The sequence below is a fragment of the Etheostoma cragini genome, chromosome 14, assembly GCF_013103735.1.
Source record: "Etheostoma cragini isolate CJK2018 chromosome 14, CSU_Ecrag_1.0, whole genome shotgun sequence".
In the NCBI taxonomy this organism is placed as follows: domain Eukaryota; kingdom Metazoa; phylum Chordata; class Actinopteri; order Perciformes; family Percidae; genus Etheostoma; species Etheostoma cragini.
In genome coordinates, this window is record NC_048420.1 from 12,702,950 (window position 1) to 12,720,644 (window position 17,695).

At 39.9% G+C, this 17,695-nt stretch overlaps 1 protein-coding gene across 3 annotated transcripts in view; it reads left to right on the forward strand.

Moving 5' to 3' along the window:
* LOC117957273 (potassium voltage-gated channel subfamily KQT member 4) overlaps window positions 1-17,695 on the forward strand; it is a 49,180-nt gene that overhangs the window by 14,264 nt on the left and 17,221 nt on the right. For all 3 annotated transcript variants that reach the window (XM_034892892.1, XM_034892893.1, XM_034892894.1), the window contains exon 2: window positions 16,415-16,505. In XM_034892892.1, the coding sequence (XP_034748783.1) occupies window positions 16,415-16,505 (91 nt within the window). The remainder of the gene's footprint in view (window positions 1-16,414; window positions 16,506-17,695) is intronic.

A 17,695-nucleotide genomic window follows, 5' to 3' on the forward strand; every position in this document is an offset into this window, starting at 1 on the left:
CAGGATAATTAGGACTTTGGTGACGATAGACGGCCCTGCCCTTAAAGTCGGACCGTCTTTTGACTGGAAGAATATTCTGTCACAATTCATGGGAAGGTTGCTCTGTAATGTCATTCTCTGTAAACGTTGCAGTTGCCCCGCCATTGAATACGCAACAATTTAATCTTTTATGTATACAAAGGGAGAGAACTGTCCTCAGCTTCTTTAACTTTCAATACAGTAACCTTACCAGGCAACTCTGTATTTAAGTTTGCACACAAAGTTTGGATTACTTTCTTCAGTGTCCACAATCCACAGTTGCAATGATCCACAGCCACCTTTCGCTTGCAGGTTCTGTATGTCGCCAGCAGCTGCAAAGACCTTAAGGGCAGGAAAAAATAACTTAGTAGCTTTAGCCTTGACATTATCTCTCAACAGCACACTTAAGGCTTGACCCTAATGGGTGGTTGCACCTGCACACTGACGATTATCAGCAGATGCTGAATAATGTGGAAACTAACTGTGAAGACTAAGCATTGACAAGTAATTAACATGTTAGTAAATACAAATGTGAGAAAGCACCCCCGTCTTATCTCATTCACTGGTCTACATAACTACTTTGAGGAGAAGTGATGTTGAATTGAAAAGTGACGAGTTTAGCTTCCGGTGCAGGACGCAGATAGAAATCTACATAAAATCAAAATATACAGGAAATGCTTTTTTTTTAAGAATGCTCCAGAGCAATATTAGGTTTAAATAAATGGTGATGTAACTAATTATTGGTCAGTAGTGTGTGTGATGTGAGTGATATAGGCAACATGAATAACGTCCAACAGGATGTATGTCATTTCATATCTTCAGATTTATATATATTGTGGCATTGTGAAATTTATGCAAAATCCATCGAGGAGTCTGTTGTGGGCTAGTTCAGCCAAATATAATTCCTAACAAATCCATGTATTTCATCACATTGATGCAACAATATTACAATCATTTCATAATTCAGTCCTGCACATGATTTGCAACATCTACCCACACTGGCCTAATATGCCTAGAGATGCTAAATGGAGAGTTTGGGGATTAATGTTGTAGGAAAATCTTTAATAGTAGAGAAATTTTACATAGTCACCTGGTATATGTACGGTATATTGTCATATCCCACAAGCCAAATTGTTGGTTATTTTTTGGGGGGATGTTAAAACAAAGTACATGTGCATATTTGAACTGTGAGCTTGAAAGCCTTATAAAAGTTAGAATTGTACTTTATCTAGTGTTAAATAAAGACCTTAAAGATAATCTGTGGTGCATGTCTCTGCAGAGGTGGGCTGGTCTCATAGATGTGTTCAGGTTAAAACAGCTTTTGTTCACTATATCAGATTGTGTCTCTCTGGCTCGTTTTTATTTACTGGTATTAGATTTTAAGATTAATAGTTTGTAACTTTACCCCATAAGCATGTGAGCGCTCTGCATATAGTTTTCAGGATAAGGAGGCTGCATGACAATGCAAGTATACCTGATGTTTATGCATCATTGTAGAGGCACACACAAACCACCACTGCTAAAACAGCCTCAGATTTTTAAGTATACCCTTGTTAAGAGCTGCTTTACATCTTACTTGGCATTTGGAGCAAACCTTGTTCTTTCTAATTCTCTTCCCCAGTATTCCTGCTCTTCCTGCTTTTTGTCTGTCTCTTGACTCTCTAGATACTGGGATAGCCCATGTCTCTGTCTTTCTCCTGTTGTCCCTGTCTGGCTGCACCCGCATGCAAGGCCCTTCTTAAGTGTTGTTAAGATGATTTTAATTTATAACGGCAGTCACTATAAACATGTGAGGAAGCAGCACCATGGAGACGGAGCTCAAACAAAATCACAATGTGGGGCCGTATTTATAAGGTCTGCCTCGCCTGCAGAAAGCGCTTTGCAGTGTGTGGACATGTACATGTGTATGTGTGTGTCATTGCTCATGAGGCTAAATGTGCATGCTGTCAGGAAAAGTCTTGATTGGCGTACGCGCATTTGCAAAATGTGTGTGCATTCATGCATATGTAAGTTTATGGAGATTGTGTGTATAAATGCCTGGCCAGTTGCATTGTGGGAAGAGCATAAACAATAATTAAATGTTAACGATGGAGCCATAATTAAGCAGGCTGCCTTTAACTCTTTGCCTTTGTTTTTGTCTGCGTTCTGTCCCATTTGTCTCTAAACACCATATTCTCACAATTGCTTCACTTGCTTTCAATTCACTTTTCTGTAATCTGCTTCTCTGCTCTCCTGTTTTCATCAGAACTTTATACTTTCTCTTAGCTGCATCTGTTTCTGTTTTTCTAACCTCTTTTCTTCTGGTTGTTTCTTTCTCATCTATTCCACTTCATACCTTTATTCATTGTCTTTATCTTAATTGCTCTCTCTTTGTCCTGGATGCTCACTACATGGAGTCGACAAGCTTCACTTTAAGGGGAGGAGGAGGGGGAGAAACCTTATCCAAAAGTCTTCCAGCCCCTGTCTCCCAAGTCCTCTACATCTGCTGCTGCTTCTGCTGCTGCTCTAGTCTCACATCAAACTAATTCACTCCCCTTTTTACAACCAAATATGAATTAATGACTGATAATTGATGACGAAAAGGTTTCAGGCAATGTCATATTATGTTTTCTTGTAGAAAAGTGTCAAGTGTCACACATAAACCTGCCAAATCAAACTGTCCTCATGTGCTCTATGTTACAACTTTTCATTTTTTTTTACTCCCTTTAAAAAAACAAAAAAACAGCTGCTAATGCTGCTCTACAAACACACACACACACAAGGTGTGTGTGTGTGTGTGTGTCATTGGCCCCGCTAGTCTTCTCTTGGCCCTGAGATTAAAGCCATGGCAGCAAGTGTGTGATGAGACCTTACAGACGATACCTCATCTTCTCTCTCTTTTCCATTCTGGCTCTCCTCGTCTCACTGTCCCCTTGTCTGTCGAATACATTATTCAACCACCTCTTTCTGTCTCGTCTCTACCATTTTTTTCATTATATATGCCTATGTCTGACTGATACTTAGTCCTTGTGGTCACTACTACCTTTTCTTTTCTACTCCCTTTCTATTATCGTACTATATCTATTCTCTCTCTTTCTCATTCTCTCTTTCTCTCTCTCTCTCTCTCTCTCTTTCTCTCTCTCACTATGTCTCTCTCTGCCTCTCTCTCCCTCTCTCTCTTTGTCTCTTTTTCTCTTTCCAAAACTATTTTAAATTTAATCAGCTGTACCTGTTGACTTTTTTTTGTAACATTCTGCAACTGACAATCTAACAAACACGCTCTCCCATATGCAGCGATTGGCCAGATTTGAGATGATATTTCCGATTTCATTTCGCACATACCTACTTTTGTCACTTTTCATGAGTCAAACAGAGTGCACCTTTGCCTTTGGCTTTTAAGCCCGCATTGGAATGTGGCCATTCGGAAAACATTTTAGCTTATAAATGTGATTAGACCCAATTGGTACAAATCAGATTCTTTAAAGAATACCCTCGCCTTTAGTGTGGAAGCAGTCTTAGAGAGAGTCAAGTGAGAGACTGGATGGACAGTAGAGAGGGAATAGCAACAAGAAGATGATCTAAAGGGTCTGGGCAAGAGAGAGCAAAGTGGGGGTAGGGAGATTCAGCAGAAAGATGAATAATTCAGATGAGTATTATCTATCCTTCCCCTCCCTGGCATGTCAGCTAATTGTTGTAATGAGTTAAAGAGGGTGCAACTGAGTGGCCCACAAGTGGTCCACTCTAATCCTGGCTCTGGTTCAGCTACGTTAAAGAAAAGAGGCGTAAGAGAGAAAACAAGGGGAGGAAAAAGGAGAGAAAAGAGTTAGGGTGAAAATGGAAATGTGGGGTTAAGAAACAAAAAATTTAACAACATTTATGTGAGGGGTTTGAAGGTGACAAAGATACACGTTAAACATGATTTATATTCCTAGTTCAGTCGTTATTCGCCACATCAGTTTGTTGTGATATAGAAATATTTTGAAAGCAAATGTTGACGTCCGCAGTCTCGTGTGGGAGGAACAGAGTTATGTTTGAGTATCCATTCCAGTAACATGAAGGAGGGACTTGGTATGAGGACAGAAAGTGTAAACTTAATGAATAGTCTTCATCCTGCTTCATGTTTTTGTTTGCCCGCAGGGGGATGTGTGTCAGAGGGAAAGAAATTACACTACACTACACATAACAGTAGATGAGATATTTATGACCCAAAATGTAGGCAAACAGAAGGCCAAGTCCAAGCGTTGAAAACATACTTCCTGTGCTTTATTCAGTAAATGAACCAGGGTCAACAGAATAATTTAGTTTCCAGCTTGCATTTGATAAATACAGGACTAGGATTAGTACAGGACCATACAAAAAATGTCAGCTGTGCTCTAGAGCTGACTAACTTAGATTAGATATTGTACAATGTACAAGAAATAAAAAGAGTATTGGGCAACATCTTTAGTTTGTGGCTAAAGGTGCAGCTGAGGAGGTGGTTGTGGAAAATGGCAAAGTCAGTGCCAGTGTGTTTGTGTGGAAGGTGGTGGTGTTTGCAGGGCTCTGCTGGAGGGTGATGTAAACCTTTTTTCACATGGCTCTGGACTCTGTCTTAAAATTACACATAACATAAAGACAGTGACAGTTACACAAGGACACGCAGAGATACGCTCTCCAACATCTTGTCAGAGGGAGAGCAGCACTGACACTGGACTGAGGAGTAACACAGGGCAGCCCCTCTGTGTAATGTGACCTGGGTACCAGTGTTTGACTTTAATCACAGCAGAGATAACGTTAACAGACAGATAACGAGGCAGACTCTGGGTCCTCAACGCAGAAGTCACCATGATTCTAACTACTGCGTATTTGTCCCATAACACCTGATGGTTCACCATCAAAGAAGGAGCTTTAGGGTCATGGGGTTGCTGCCTTGGTTACCAGCTGACAACAAAGTGCTAGTACTGCAGAAAAGGTTTTGTGTTTTCTAAAAATAGCTTTTAACAGGGTACATGGGTTGACTTTACTACTTGTGTGACAGTGTTTGAAGAAATCACTGTGTCATTGCGTCCGTAATCACTCCTTATTTACTGGCAGTGCACTATATTTACCCTCTACCATTTTATTTAAATGTCCAAATTCTTATTTAATGCAAATTTTACTTTCTTCATTGTTAAATAAAGACAAACAATCACAACCAAATGTTCGCTGTCCTCCTCTGGAACAAATTTAGACTTTTACTGCTCATTTAGGCTTTGTGTGCGTATGCACATATTTGTTTAATTACTGTTGGTCCCCACTCCCCGCAAGCCATTAAGATGGCCACTGTTAATCGTTAGATATTCACTTCAATACGTGCACTGTTTGGGGCATCACTGTGGTCTGGTGGTCTGGGATGTGTGCCATGTGGATGCAACGTCCAGGGTTTTGTGAACTTGTTCACCATCAGATTCCCCCCAAAATATGGTTGCACTACAGTAATTTTGAAACAGTGTCGACAATAAATATTTTTTAACTCTCTAATATCTATGCTGGTATCTGCCTAAAAAATCCATTGTCACCCAGTCTTTATTGTTGGACTTTTAAGAGTCACCTCATCGATCGTTTTCGCAGGTGGCCTTGACATTACTGCAGCCGTTGTTTCCTCTGTAAATCCTGTCGACTCCTTCTCGAGATCCGCTGACCATTGGGGTTGTGCGTGACCCAGCCTCTCTTTCTCACACCCCTTGCCTCAAACTGCTGATCCCAATCCCATTAACCCAAGTTCAAATGTTACAGTCACCGCTTTCTTTTTGTTGTTTCTCAATCCTCGAGAGATGCTCTGGCCCTCTGTAATCCATCACCGGCGATCCCTACTGCTGTGGTAACATGATTAGACCTGTCACAGAGTAATGATGATTGGCCTGAAATTCAGGTGTAGTCCTGGTCAAGGAGGGGGGCAATGAAGTGTAGGGGGATCATGTGTTTTCGGTTGTTGCGGGGGGTTTTCACATCAAACTAACCTCTGGGAAGTCACATGGTTGGGACTGCTGGTATGTCTTTGAGTTGAAGTTTTAAAAATTAGTGCTAATTACTTTGTTACTGATACAAACTGATATTTGTTAGTGCCAAGAATTCTCTCTGTGTCCCTTTTGGTCTCAGTAAAGACCTTTCTCCAACCTCCAACCCTGCTGATCCAAACTGTTTGGAGGTTGAACTCACTAGTTCGATGGTTAAATGTAAGCGTTATACAAGCAACCTGGCATGTGAAGCGGTGGCCCATACACCTACTAAAGGGTCTGTAGACTCTATGCTAATTGACAATACCACAGCTAAATGTCAGAGCTCTCTCAGCACTTCCTCTCCCCCCGGGTGCATCTCCAAGCTCTGTACAGGACAATTCACTGACAACAAGTCCACAAATAGCAAAGAGCAGGAATATAAAAAAAAGCATAAAAAACAATGGAGCGCATCCTCTGGATAGGTGTGTGTTGGGGTGTAGTAGGAGGTTGTGTGCGTGCGTGGGTGCATGGGCCGGTGCTTACGTCTGATTATAAGCCCATTCAGGTCTTTACTATCCCCATTTCTTCCATTTTAGTGGGCAACTGATGTCAATATTTTATATATAAATCACACGGTTTAATTTACCATCCTCTCTTTCCATAATCACGTACATTTTCTATAATTTATGGGACAATTTCACACTGAATGGTCCTGATGTCATAAACTGCACCCATCTGATATTCCCAACAGGTCAAAGCACCAGCAATCACCAAATTGTGTGTAATTACTATTAATCCAGTTCCAGTTTTCACGCATGCACGCACACACACACACACACACACACCCACACACACACACACACACACACACACACACACACACACACACACACACACACACACACACAAAGCCCTCCTGAAATCTCACATCGTGAATTTAGCCTTCCTGTGGTTATTCTTTAATTTTGCTCCATGTGACCACACTGGACATATTTTCTCAGTACCACATATTTGCACAGAGCCATGCCACTGAGTCACAGGAAACTACCAGTGTCAAGTACACTCCCTCTTATAATGAGTATGTTATGTGAATCTATGATATACATTTATTTGTGTATGTAAACAGCATCTGCACTTTCAGATAACTGGAGGGTATGGCAGTGTCAATAAACTATGAAATGATGCTTAATGATGATGCATATAGTAGTTTGTTTAAGGAATCAAGGCGGTTGATGAGGCTTTATATTACTCATGATGCAGATATTAAAGTTGAAGTAAACTGTACACAATAGAAGGCCAAAGCAGTCCTCATCATTTCTGAAGCTGTAGTTTGTTGTGTAGTACTTTTGTATTGCTTTTGTTCTAGATACGATGCTGTATATTGCACATTACTGTGCAAACAATTACAGATTATGTTCCTCTACCCTGTTAATACATATTTACATATTTCCTCCTGACACATTGAGTTGAGTCTCTATGTTCTTTTTCTCAAAACAAGTGAAAGATCATTTCATTTATTTTGCAGTGCACATGAGCTTTTTACTGCAGCATTTTCTTAACACTTGTGGACTTCATTCCTAAATATTCGTTACTTGTTTCAAGAAGTCAAACCGCTGAGCTGTAACTGCCACTGCCAAGCTTTTGTCCTCTGTATTTTCTCTGTGCTCTCTAGAGTCCCCCTTTTTATTTCTAAATGAGCTACTAATATTGATAATTATGAGTTAAAAAGATTAAAACAAGGATATATCGTCTGAGAGTGATTTGTTTTTAAACATAAACACATACACCAATACTGAAATTTCAGTTAATATCAGCCGATGTATCGGCCTTGGAGATGTATTGGTCTAGCTCTACTCTACAGTGTACAATGTAATACATTTTTACCTAAATGTATCTGAAAATGATCGGCCAGTTGATAATTTCTTCCGAGCAACAAGCAAAAACAATGCTGTTTAAGGGTTCAGTATGTGTAAATGGACCACAAAGTGACATTCACTGATGTCTAAAGACAAAAGAGTTTACACCTGTTCTGAATGGCTAAACCATCACTCTGATCTTTTTGCAGGAGTTTTGTGGTGCAAATGAATCCTATGAATGGGGATATGGGTTCACACTTTCATTTGTGGTGTAAAAAAATAGGTAATTGTGTGAAAAAAAAAAAAGAGAGCCTGAGAGAGAAATTCAAACCCTGGCCTTTTTTCACATCTTCACTCACTGTTTGCTCTGTTAGATGGGTGTGTTTGTCAGATTATTGGTTTCAAAAATTTACAAAAGTTGTCCATGCTTTCAACTTTAGAAACAAGGTCTTTGTTTCACATAGACCGGCTACCGGTCCAGGTATAGCCTCCCTTTTACCCAGTGCATGCTGGGATTGATTCAGAGCTTGTGAGATGGAGTTGGGAAAAACTGTCCCTCATAATTATGTTTGCAATCAACGTAAATCAAAATGCATATTAAATCAAAATGCATATATAAATGTACATGCATATGCATAAACTGCAAATATTCTGCAGCAGGTAGATTGGAGAGATACGTGTATAGTCCCAGTGATGTTGTACTGTACATCAGCACTCATAGAATGCCTCATGTGCAATAAAATAACTCAGCCGGAACAAACTATTATGTATAAAAGTTAGTCAAATAAACTGTTTTTGGCACTGATGAATATAGATTTTGTCTAGGTTGGGTGTGTGTACTGTTTCCTGTTCATAGAGGGCTGTGTGTGTTTGTATATTTGTTGTTAATCCATTGTGAGGTATCTCCTAGAGCATGATTTTTGAGTGGTTTATGCACATATTTATGTTTGGATAATGTTTGGTTGATATGTATGCAGTGTGTGGTTAACATGCCAAATTGTTTGGTTTGTTGTTAGTTTATGTGTCTGAATTATCTAATGCCAAGTGTTGGCCTACGCATTGGGCGCAACTTTGGAATCAGTGTCTTGCTCAAGGACAGGAGGAGCTGGGGATCCTAGCTAAGCCACTGACTTCAGTTCACTTGTTTCTTAAATAAAATTTTTTAGACTCTATAGTTAAGTGGACATTTCATACAGTGTAACCAGGAGAAGTAAATTTAACAATTGATAAAGTGTTTTCTGTCCTGCTTGTGGTCAAATTATTCCAAAAATGATTGCGGAATAATGCCTTGAATCTTTAAAATTATGGAAACAACCGGATCCAAAAGAAACCATCACATTATTGTTATTGTAAATGTAACTCTGAATTCATGTTTTTATTCCTCGTGTAATTCAGCCCTATTAGCTATGAAATCCTCACAGTGGGTTAAAAGACTCCAGCAACTTTATTTTGCAGCATAACAACCTTAATCTATTAATCAAAAGCAGGCAACAAAGGACTCAATTATGATGTAATGTATCATTGGCTGAGTGAGAGTGCAAGCACTGTGTGCGTACGTGAGCCTGCGTGCATCCTTGCATGAATGCGTGGGTGACTGGAAGTGACATTATCCAGCAAGGAAAATGTATCAGTATAATTGGCACTCTGTTTGAAATGCATCATCTGTAGACAGATAATGGAACAGCATGCCAGTCAGTGGCCCTTTGGTGAGTGGGTGAATGTGTGTGTGAGATCGTCTGGCTGAACAGAAGTAGTGTGTCTATGATAATGAACGTGTGGTGTGGGAAGAGTCAGTGTATGTTATAAAGGAACATATTTGTGTGAAAGTGTCCGCTAGTGCCGTTTGTGATGCAAACTGCCAAGGCTGCACCTTTGTGACACACCGCTGTTTCTCTCTGTGATGTAAATAATTGATCTAGTCACGTAATATTCCTGAAGGTTGTGGCTTTCGGAGGAAAAAAAAAATTACATTCCTCTTGTTTTTACACAACACTCATGTAAGGTTTTCTACCACTTCTTTCTCTCTTCCTGGGGCATGCGCCAGTACTAGAGCCACTGAATTGCACATTCAGCTTATTTCCTCGTGAAAAAGCACTTTTCATCTCCTATTTGTTTGTGTTGGATTTTTGTTCCTGCCTTGAAAAGTTGGCTGTCCCAGAAGAAGGAGGAGGAGGAGGAGTGGGTAACTAACGGGCCGGGAGACTGGCCTGTTCTGAACTAAGCTGTGCTGCAATGTGCTCTGCTGCCTACCTGCGCACATTTTGCCTGCAGTCGCTATTTAAGGAGAGAAATGCTATTAATATCTTTCTACTGTTTCTACCTTTCTCCTCTCTTTCACCTCCCTCCCTCCCTCCCTGCTCTTTCTCTTCTCACGACACTCTCACTTTTCCTCCTCACTCTCCGCTAACTCACCTCTTTCCTCCTCTCTGGGCAGAGCTCAATAGTTCCTCTCTTTATTGCTTGTTTGTTAGCACTTAGCTGGTGTTAGCATTGTTTAGGGAGGTGTGTGTGTGTTGCACTTTTGTAAGTAGTAAAGTGAAATGCTGCATTTTCAAGGTGACATTTAACAAAGCTTTATACTGTTTATATATACTGAATATATAAGTCTTTCAGCCTCTGGTATAAATATATCTCATGTTCTAAATGAACTTTTTTGTTACGTTTGTTTAAGCATGACTATATGTTTACCTGTATATGCCCTTGTAGAGGGTGTCACTGTAATTGTGTGTTCAATAATTGGACAGTGTGCACGTTCTCTTTTTGTTTGCATGTTTGTCTGCAGCGTGTGCACAGACCGCGGGTCAATTCCTAAATGCCGTTGTCCGAGCCTCATTGATCAGGGCTGGCGCCACACATGAACGTTTACTTTCACATACGTGTATAGGTACATTGACATGACCCTCGAGCCCTTCAACTTTATGTCTAACATCATCCTTCACCTGCTCTTTCCTTTCCCCTTTTTTCTTTTTTACTGTCTTCTTTCTTTCTCTTTGAATTGTCAACCATTTGTCTTTAGGTGTCTGAGGTATCTTTCCACCTCAGTTTCTCCTGTTTCTCAGCATCTCCCCTCTCAGTCTTCTTTGTCACCCTCTCCTCTCCCTCTGCCTCCTCTGTTGTGTGTAACTGATAGCTGCTTTATCATCCAGTGGTGATTGAATCAAAGGTGCACTCTCCAACAGTTCAGCTCCGCTTCCCACTGCCAGGCACGCTGACTGGCATGGAGTGGGGATTGCTAACCTCATAAAACATACACTGTGTAATGCAACAAGAATGTGATATATGTTTACTAGCACTGTTTATACCTATTTATCTCACTAAAATATTTCACAGTCCAGTCAAAGTAATGAGATTTCCGTTTTCACTTATATATGCTTACAGGAAAACAGCAGTAAAAGCACCCGGCCTAACTTCCATTAAAAGCAATCTGGTTGGCCTGTAGGCTGCTGTACATTTAGTGTATTTGTTGTCCTACCAGCAGCCCAACGGCCCTCTGGAGCTTTACAGGCCACGAGCCAAATTCACCTTATACATATATTGCTTGTAGTGTGTAACAGTGATCCGTTAGCGTTTTAAGGGGAGAGAGACCTGGGATAGGAATGAACAACAATTGTATAGATGAAGAGTTATGTGTATTCCCTCTTTCCTTCTTTTTTTCTTTCTTTCTTTCTTTCTTTCTTTCTTTCTTTCTTTCTTTCTTTCTTTCTTTCTTTCTTGCTTGCTTGCTTCACTGCGTTTGCATTTTTCCTGATTCTCCACAGTGTCCACGAGACAAATTACTCTCGGCCAGCGTTTGGAGAAAGATCTGATATTGTGTGTATATAGCAGAGCATGCATTATTCTTTCTAAAAGTTCTGGAGCAATTACTAATGCAGGCAGCCTTACAGTAAACCTCCTGAGAAGTTATTTTATTCATAAAATCCTGATGGCTTTTTTGATTTGCTGCATGACATATGGTGCATCTATATTGTACATTAACAGGCCCATTTATAATGTGTATAACAAGCCTTTTAACTTCACACTACTGAAGGCTTTACTTCACTTTTTCCTCCTGGGTCATGTTCAGGCCAGTTGTAGCGGATGAGACACTATCCTTGATGTGTTGAATAAGCGGAGCCAAGGCATTGAGATTGTTACCTTCAAACAAATATTTAGTGATATTCAGTTTGTTTATTGTCTTGTTCTCTCATCTCTAAATTTTCCATTTTGAATCCTTTTAAATGCCTTTATTGAAATATTACAATATAAAGATATTTTGTTGAGGCACGTCAGTGAAGCACTCAGGGCCAATGTCCCCATGAGACCAACTGTGCTGATTTGGTGGATTTTGACTGATGCTTTGCTTTCAATTGACATTTCCCTGAAAGGAGGGAGAGATGTTGGATGGTGCTGGTCCTGGGCTGAAAAGTGTGTCCTCAGCAGAAATGTGACTCCCTCTCCACATGCATCAGGCCTAAATGTCTCCTCATCAGTTTCGTTTATTTATATATTTATTTATTAATATATCCGTTTATTTTTACCTATTCATTGGGAACAACAAAGCAGATAGGGGCAGAAGCGTTGTCTTGGCGGGCGTTCATAGGTCACTTAACTGCATTCAGTATAAAGGAGATTCAGCTGAACACTTAAGAAGAGATGATAAAAGAAGACAACGTTTGCAGATTTCTATTCATAAATAACGTAGAGGTCACGATCACTGCTTAAAACTGGAATTAAGATTCACTCAAAGTCACTGTGTGCTTAGATAATCTTTTTGAACGTTTTAGTGGCAACCAATGGACTGAGAGCCAAGGAAAGTTTGAGGTGTTGAGAGATGGACTAATGCATTGTTAGTTAATACAAATATTGAATATAACCAGCCTTATTCCATATGTGCTAGAAATGCCATACTTATCTCTTTGGTGCACAATATGCCAGGTATGACATGCACTTTGTTGGAAGAACACAGATGGTGTAAGTGGTATTTTGCAGCTATATGTGAATTTGGCAGATTTGAGGTCTGCCTGTGGCTTGTGGTCTGAATGAGATGAGGTTTGAGGGGTTTGTTACACGACACCCAGCAGAATGCTACATTGTCATTATGGAAACTGGCTGCATTAACAGATTTGATGACCCATGCATTTGCAGTGTTTTGGAGTGACTGTATGTGAGGGATAGTGTTACATTCAGGAAAATGCAGAGTTGCTTATACAACTTATTTCTATAGGAATGTTTGTGTCTCTGTGATTCTGGCTATCTGTGCTGTGACTTTTTTCCTGTCATAAAGCACAAGGCAATGAAAGAAACCACCTGAGATGTTGACCCAACTAATCTCCTCCGAGGGAAATGCACACAGCGCTTTGAGTTAATTAACGGGAAAAAGACAGACAGTTTAGTCAGCACATTACTCAAAATGCATTGTTTAGAGAGTCATCTGAGTGTGTTTTTCCAAACTAACTCCGTAATTTTTACAGTGACTGAAGCACAAACTCTCCCATGTGCATTCATCACTGGGCTGAAACATCTTCTGCAGTAATTTGGGGGTGTCTGTTTTTTAAGCTTGGTGGACGGTGTCTTTCAAGCTGTCTAAGATCTGCTTTGTCTTTCTATTTGTAGTGTCTCTTGCCAACTGGGAACTGCAGACCGGCCAGGCAGACAAAACAAAAACATTTGGAGAAGTTGCTCATTCACTGACTCCTCACACGAGTGATTACAAAACAGTGCTTTTGTATGCAGTTTAAGAAAAGAGACGTCAGAATTTAGGCTTTTCAGATTGACCGAATAAACACTACTGTTAGATTCCTATTTTGCTTGTTACACACACACAGGGAAGCGTAGCAGCACGCAAACATGCAAAGCATTACAAATAAAAGTATTAAGGTGCAAAGCATAATAGCAATGGGAGATGACCAACTGATTGGTTAGTGCATGTTACTCCCAAAACACACCTATGAATTAATGCAGACACTAAGTACAACCCTTTTGACCCATGCACCTGCCACACAGACCCTTTTTTCCACCATCAAACTAAAAGTGGATCTAAATGCACTCGCGCTATGCGCTTCATGCCCTGTGCTTAGATCATTAAAATGCACCTATTTCAAAGGTCCATGTAGAGGGGAAAGAAGTCCAGAACATCTTGCTGACACGTGTCACATGACAAATGAAGGCCAAAAGGCGTTCACTTATTCTATACACTACAAGTGTTGCTGTTTTGACCTCCTTCTCATATTTCTGTACCTTTTTAAAATGTATTTCTATGAAACCTTTTCTTTAGAGTCAATAAGTCAAGATTCAAGATTCCATACGGTCCAGTATTTCATTTTCTAATTTATAATATTTATTGATTAATTACAATTTACACTCTGTTTTGCTGGTAACTGAAAATAAGTCAGGTCCTATTTATGCAAAATGGAAAGATGTCGGAGTGAGGGGGCTGCCAGTGCTGGGCCAGCCCCCTGAGCGGTTTGGGGGGGGGTGTATGGTGCCTTGCTCAAGAGTACCTGGCAGTGCCCAGGAGGTGAAGTAGCATCTCTCCAGCCACCAATTCACACTCTGTACTTTGCTTCGGTTTATACCAGCGTCCCAACATCCTTATGACTGAGCTACTGCCACCCCTAAATTGGTTTGTCTCTCAGCCGCAGCTGTCCACTGCTGTTTTGTTGTCTGACTTGCACTTATTTTTTAAAGCTTTTTAATGTGAGTGTTTTAATTGCACTTCATTTTTAACACACACATTAGCCCGTTGAGAGACTTGTTGAGCGCACTACTAGAGAAAGGGCACCATTGTGTGAAACCATGAGAATTGGTTTAGTGTCCAACAAGTGTTCTCTAACTTTGGGCTATGGTATCTAAACCAGCTGGACCAGCAGCTGCCACCCGGCTAATCCCGCCTTGCTGTTCGCTGTTCACATGGCACAGAGGGTGGACAGTGCTGCTGTGTGATTGTGTGCAACTCACTTCTGTCTCTCTCAGCGCTTGTTCTTTTTACCTAACATGTTGTCATACAATAGTACTCTGTAGTCAGCCACTGTGATGATCAGCTTTTGACTAAACAAAAAAACGAAGTCCTCTTGTTTTGTGATCATGTTTTTAGTCACAAAAAAGGTATTATTGAAACAACTATAAGGTTACGCCATGACACAAAATATAGAAAATACAGAACTACAGTATATCTACCAGCTGCCACATTTCTAATCATTTGGAATACAATAAAATGTATCAGAGTATTGGATATTTTAAAGCTTTATTATCTGATGTTTTTCATGACTCTTGTTTTTTTAATAATTTTTTTTTAGTATGTCCTTGCTGACTATATATTGTTTCTTGAATGCTGGTTGTTTTTTGTTGTTGTTACTGTGACGGTTCCAGTAATGTTAAGAAAAATATACATTTTCTTTTTTTTACCAATAAGCCCCAGTATAATTTTCAGCCCGCCCTCAGTGATCTTTTCTTTTGAGTCAACTCCCCTTTCCCACCAACTACCACGCATCATCTTACACGATTCTCACAAACCTTAATGTGATAAAACACATGACAGATAATGGAAATACAACATGGGTGTTTCAACCTAACCTTATCTGAAATAAATTCCGGCTCTCTGTTGTCTGGTAATACTGTACCGCTTTTTAATCTTGCTGTCGACAGTGACTCTGAAACATCTAACAATAACTTTTTCCATGGTTAAGTGGGACAGAGTGTGGCGGTTGCCACATAAGTGCAAACATTTTTCTTTTCAACAGCACACTATATCAAACATAAATGTTTTTACTTTGAAGTTAAAGTTCATGCATTATCCTTAGTTTATTTGAGATCGTTTTTAACCTGTTCCTAAACAAATTGAACCACTCTTTCATTTGTGGAATTCACATCATGGATACAGCTGTGAGAATTGCACTTTGAACTAGAACTGTATGTGACAGTAGTTTTGGCAACTTAAAGAGATGTTAATAAGTGTTTTACTCAACAGAAACAAAAATAATTATGCTCATCTCGTTTTGAACCCGAGATAATGATGAAGATTATCCAGTGGGGACTTCTCACTTCTCCAGTGTCGGGGAAGTGTTTATTCAAACATGAGAGCACCTCGAACTTAAGACACAAATTACCAGAATTTATGTTGTGTTTTATTGTGGAGTAGTTCTTAAACTAAAGTGGCCATTACTTGAGTAATTTCTGTTCTAGTAGAGCTGTAGGGTCCCAGTGGTACAATACCAGTCTTCTGACAGTACAGTACCCTTTTCTATTGTTCATTTTTACGACATGCTACTTAACACTTTCACTGACAAAAGGTACTTTTATCAATACATCTGCACACTGCCTACCATCCAGTCATGTGTCTTCAGGTTTTTATTTTGCAAAAACAAGATCATTTGAATTAATTTATAACTCTTGTTGGTATGAAACCAAATAAGGTAAATATTCAGCTCTAACTACTGTATATTGGTACTGTTAATTTTTACATAGTGTACATTCATTCGTTCACATACAAAACTACACTTGGTTACATTGTTCTGATTGTTGTGCCACTGACTATATATGACTTGGCGTGCTGTACTTGTATCACATTCTGAGTCAAGAAATCTTGTTTGAAATGTGTTCACTGACCTACTTGATTCTGTATTTCAGTTTTCTGCTGGTGTTCAGCTGCTTGGTGTTGTCTGTGTTCTCCACAATCCCCGACCACCAGAAGTTTGCCAACCAAAGCCTTTTCATCCTGGTAACACCGCTTCCCTCTCTCTACTTTGCTACACAAACAAAAACACACATGCACAAACACACACATATGACTACATCAGCATCCTTTTCCATACGCTCTTCTTTCATACACGCCATCTCACTTACTGCAGTGTATCAGTATGTGCTTGCGTACGTGTTGCCTTGTTTGCCGGTAGGAGCACATACAGCCGTGTAAGCAGGTGGGAGGATTCAGGTGTTGTTGACTGCGCAGGAAATCACAGACATGATCCACTAATCCTAATAGCTATCCCATAATCTCCCCTCTTCCTCTGTGCTCCAGCTGCTTTAGTAAAAGGTAATGGACACTCGCTTTCTCCTTCTTAACCTGACTCGTCCTCTTTCAACCCCCTTCCCCTCCTCCACTCTCTTATCCCATCTTGCTTATCTTTACGTGTTATTTAATGGTCGGACTCTTGACTTTCACATTCCGTATGTTTAGTCTTTCGATCAATCACTTGGCCATTAGCAGACAATTATCCATTAGTGGACTTTACTTACACGCATATTGGCTCTAATGACGGAGTGGTTCAGTGCACCTGAAACTGCCCATGAGGTCTAGAAACCTTTGAGTAAAAAAGACAAAGAGATGGACTAAGGGGCATGTTAATAGGATCTGAATGTATGCTATGACTTTCACTTTAATCTTTTGATTTAATCTTTTATAAAACAAAAAATAAATACTTTTAAGTGTTGAACATACAGTTGTTGCTTTGTAACATCTTAGCCTTTATTTTACCAGCCAGGTCAGTTAATATGATGTCATGGCAAAGGTTTAATAAATAGGACAGAAATCATGTGAAGAATATCTACATTGTCAGTCAACATCAACATCAGTGTTTTCCATAGACTGAGAAAGAAAGAGTGGTCGCCTGCAGGGCAGGGAGGTGTTTTCATCTGCTACTGGAAAGATTGGAAGATGTACTTCTCAACTTCATTGTCCATCACACATGATGACATAACACTGAGGTTTGCTGATAGGTTCATATGATGATTTAAATCAAAACAAATAACTCAAATGTAGTGTTTAGGGGACACTTTTAGTTTATGAAATTGCTACACATTGTAAACAGTTGATACATACATACAAAAAATGTTATTGGGTAGGTGGGGGAACATGTTCTGGGTAATCTGTCCAACACTATGCCAACTTGACTACTGCATGTCACTGAC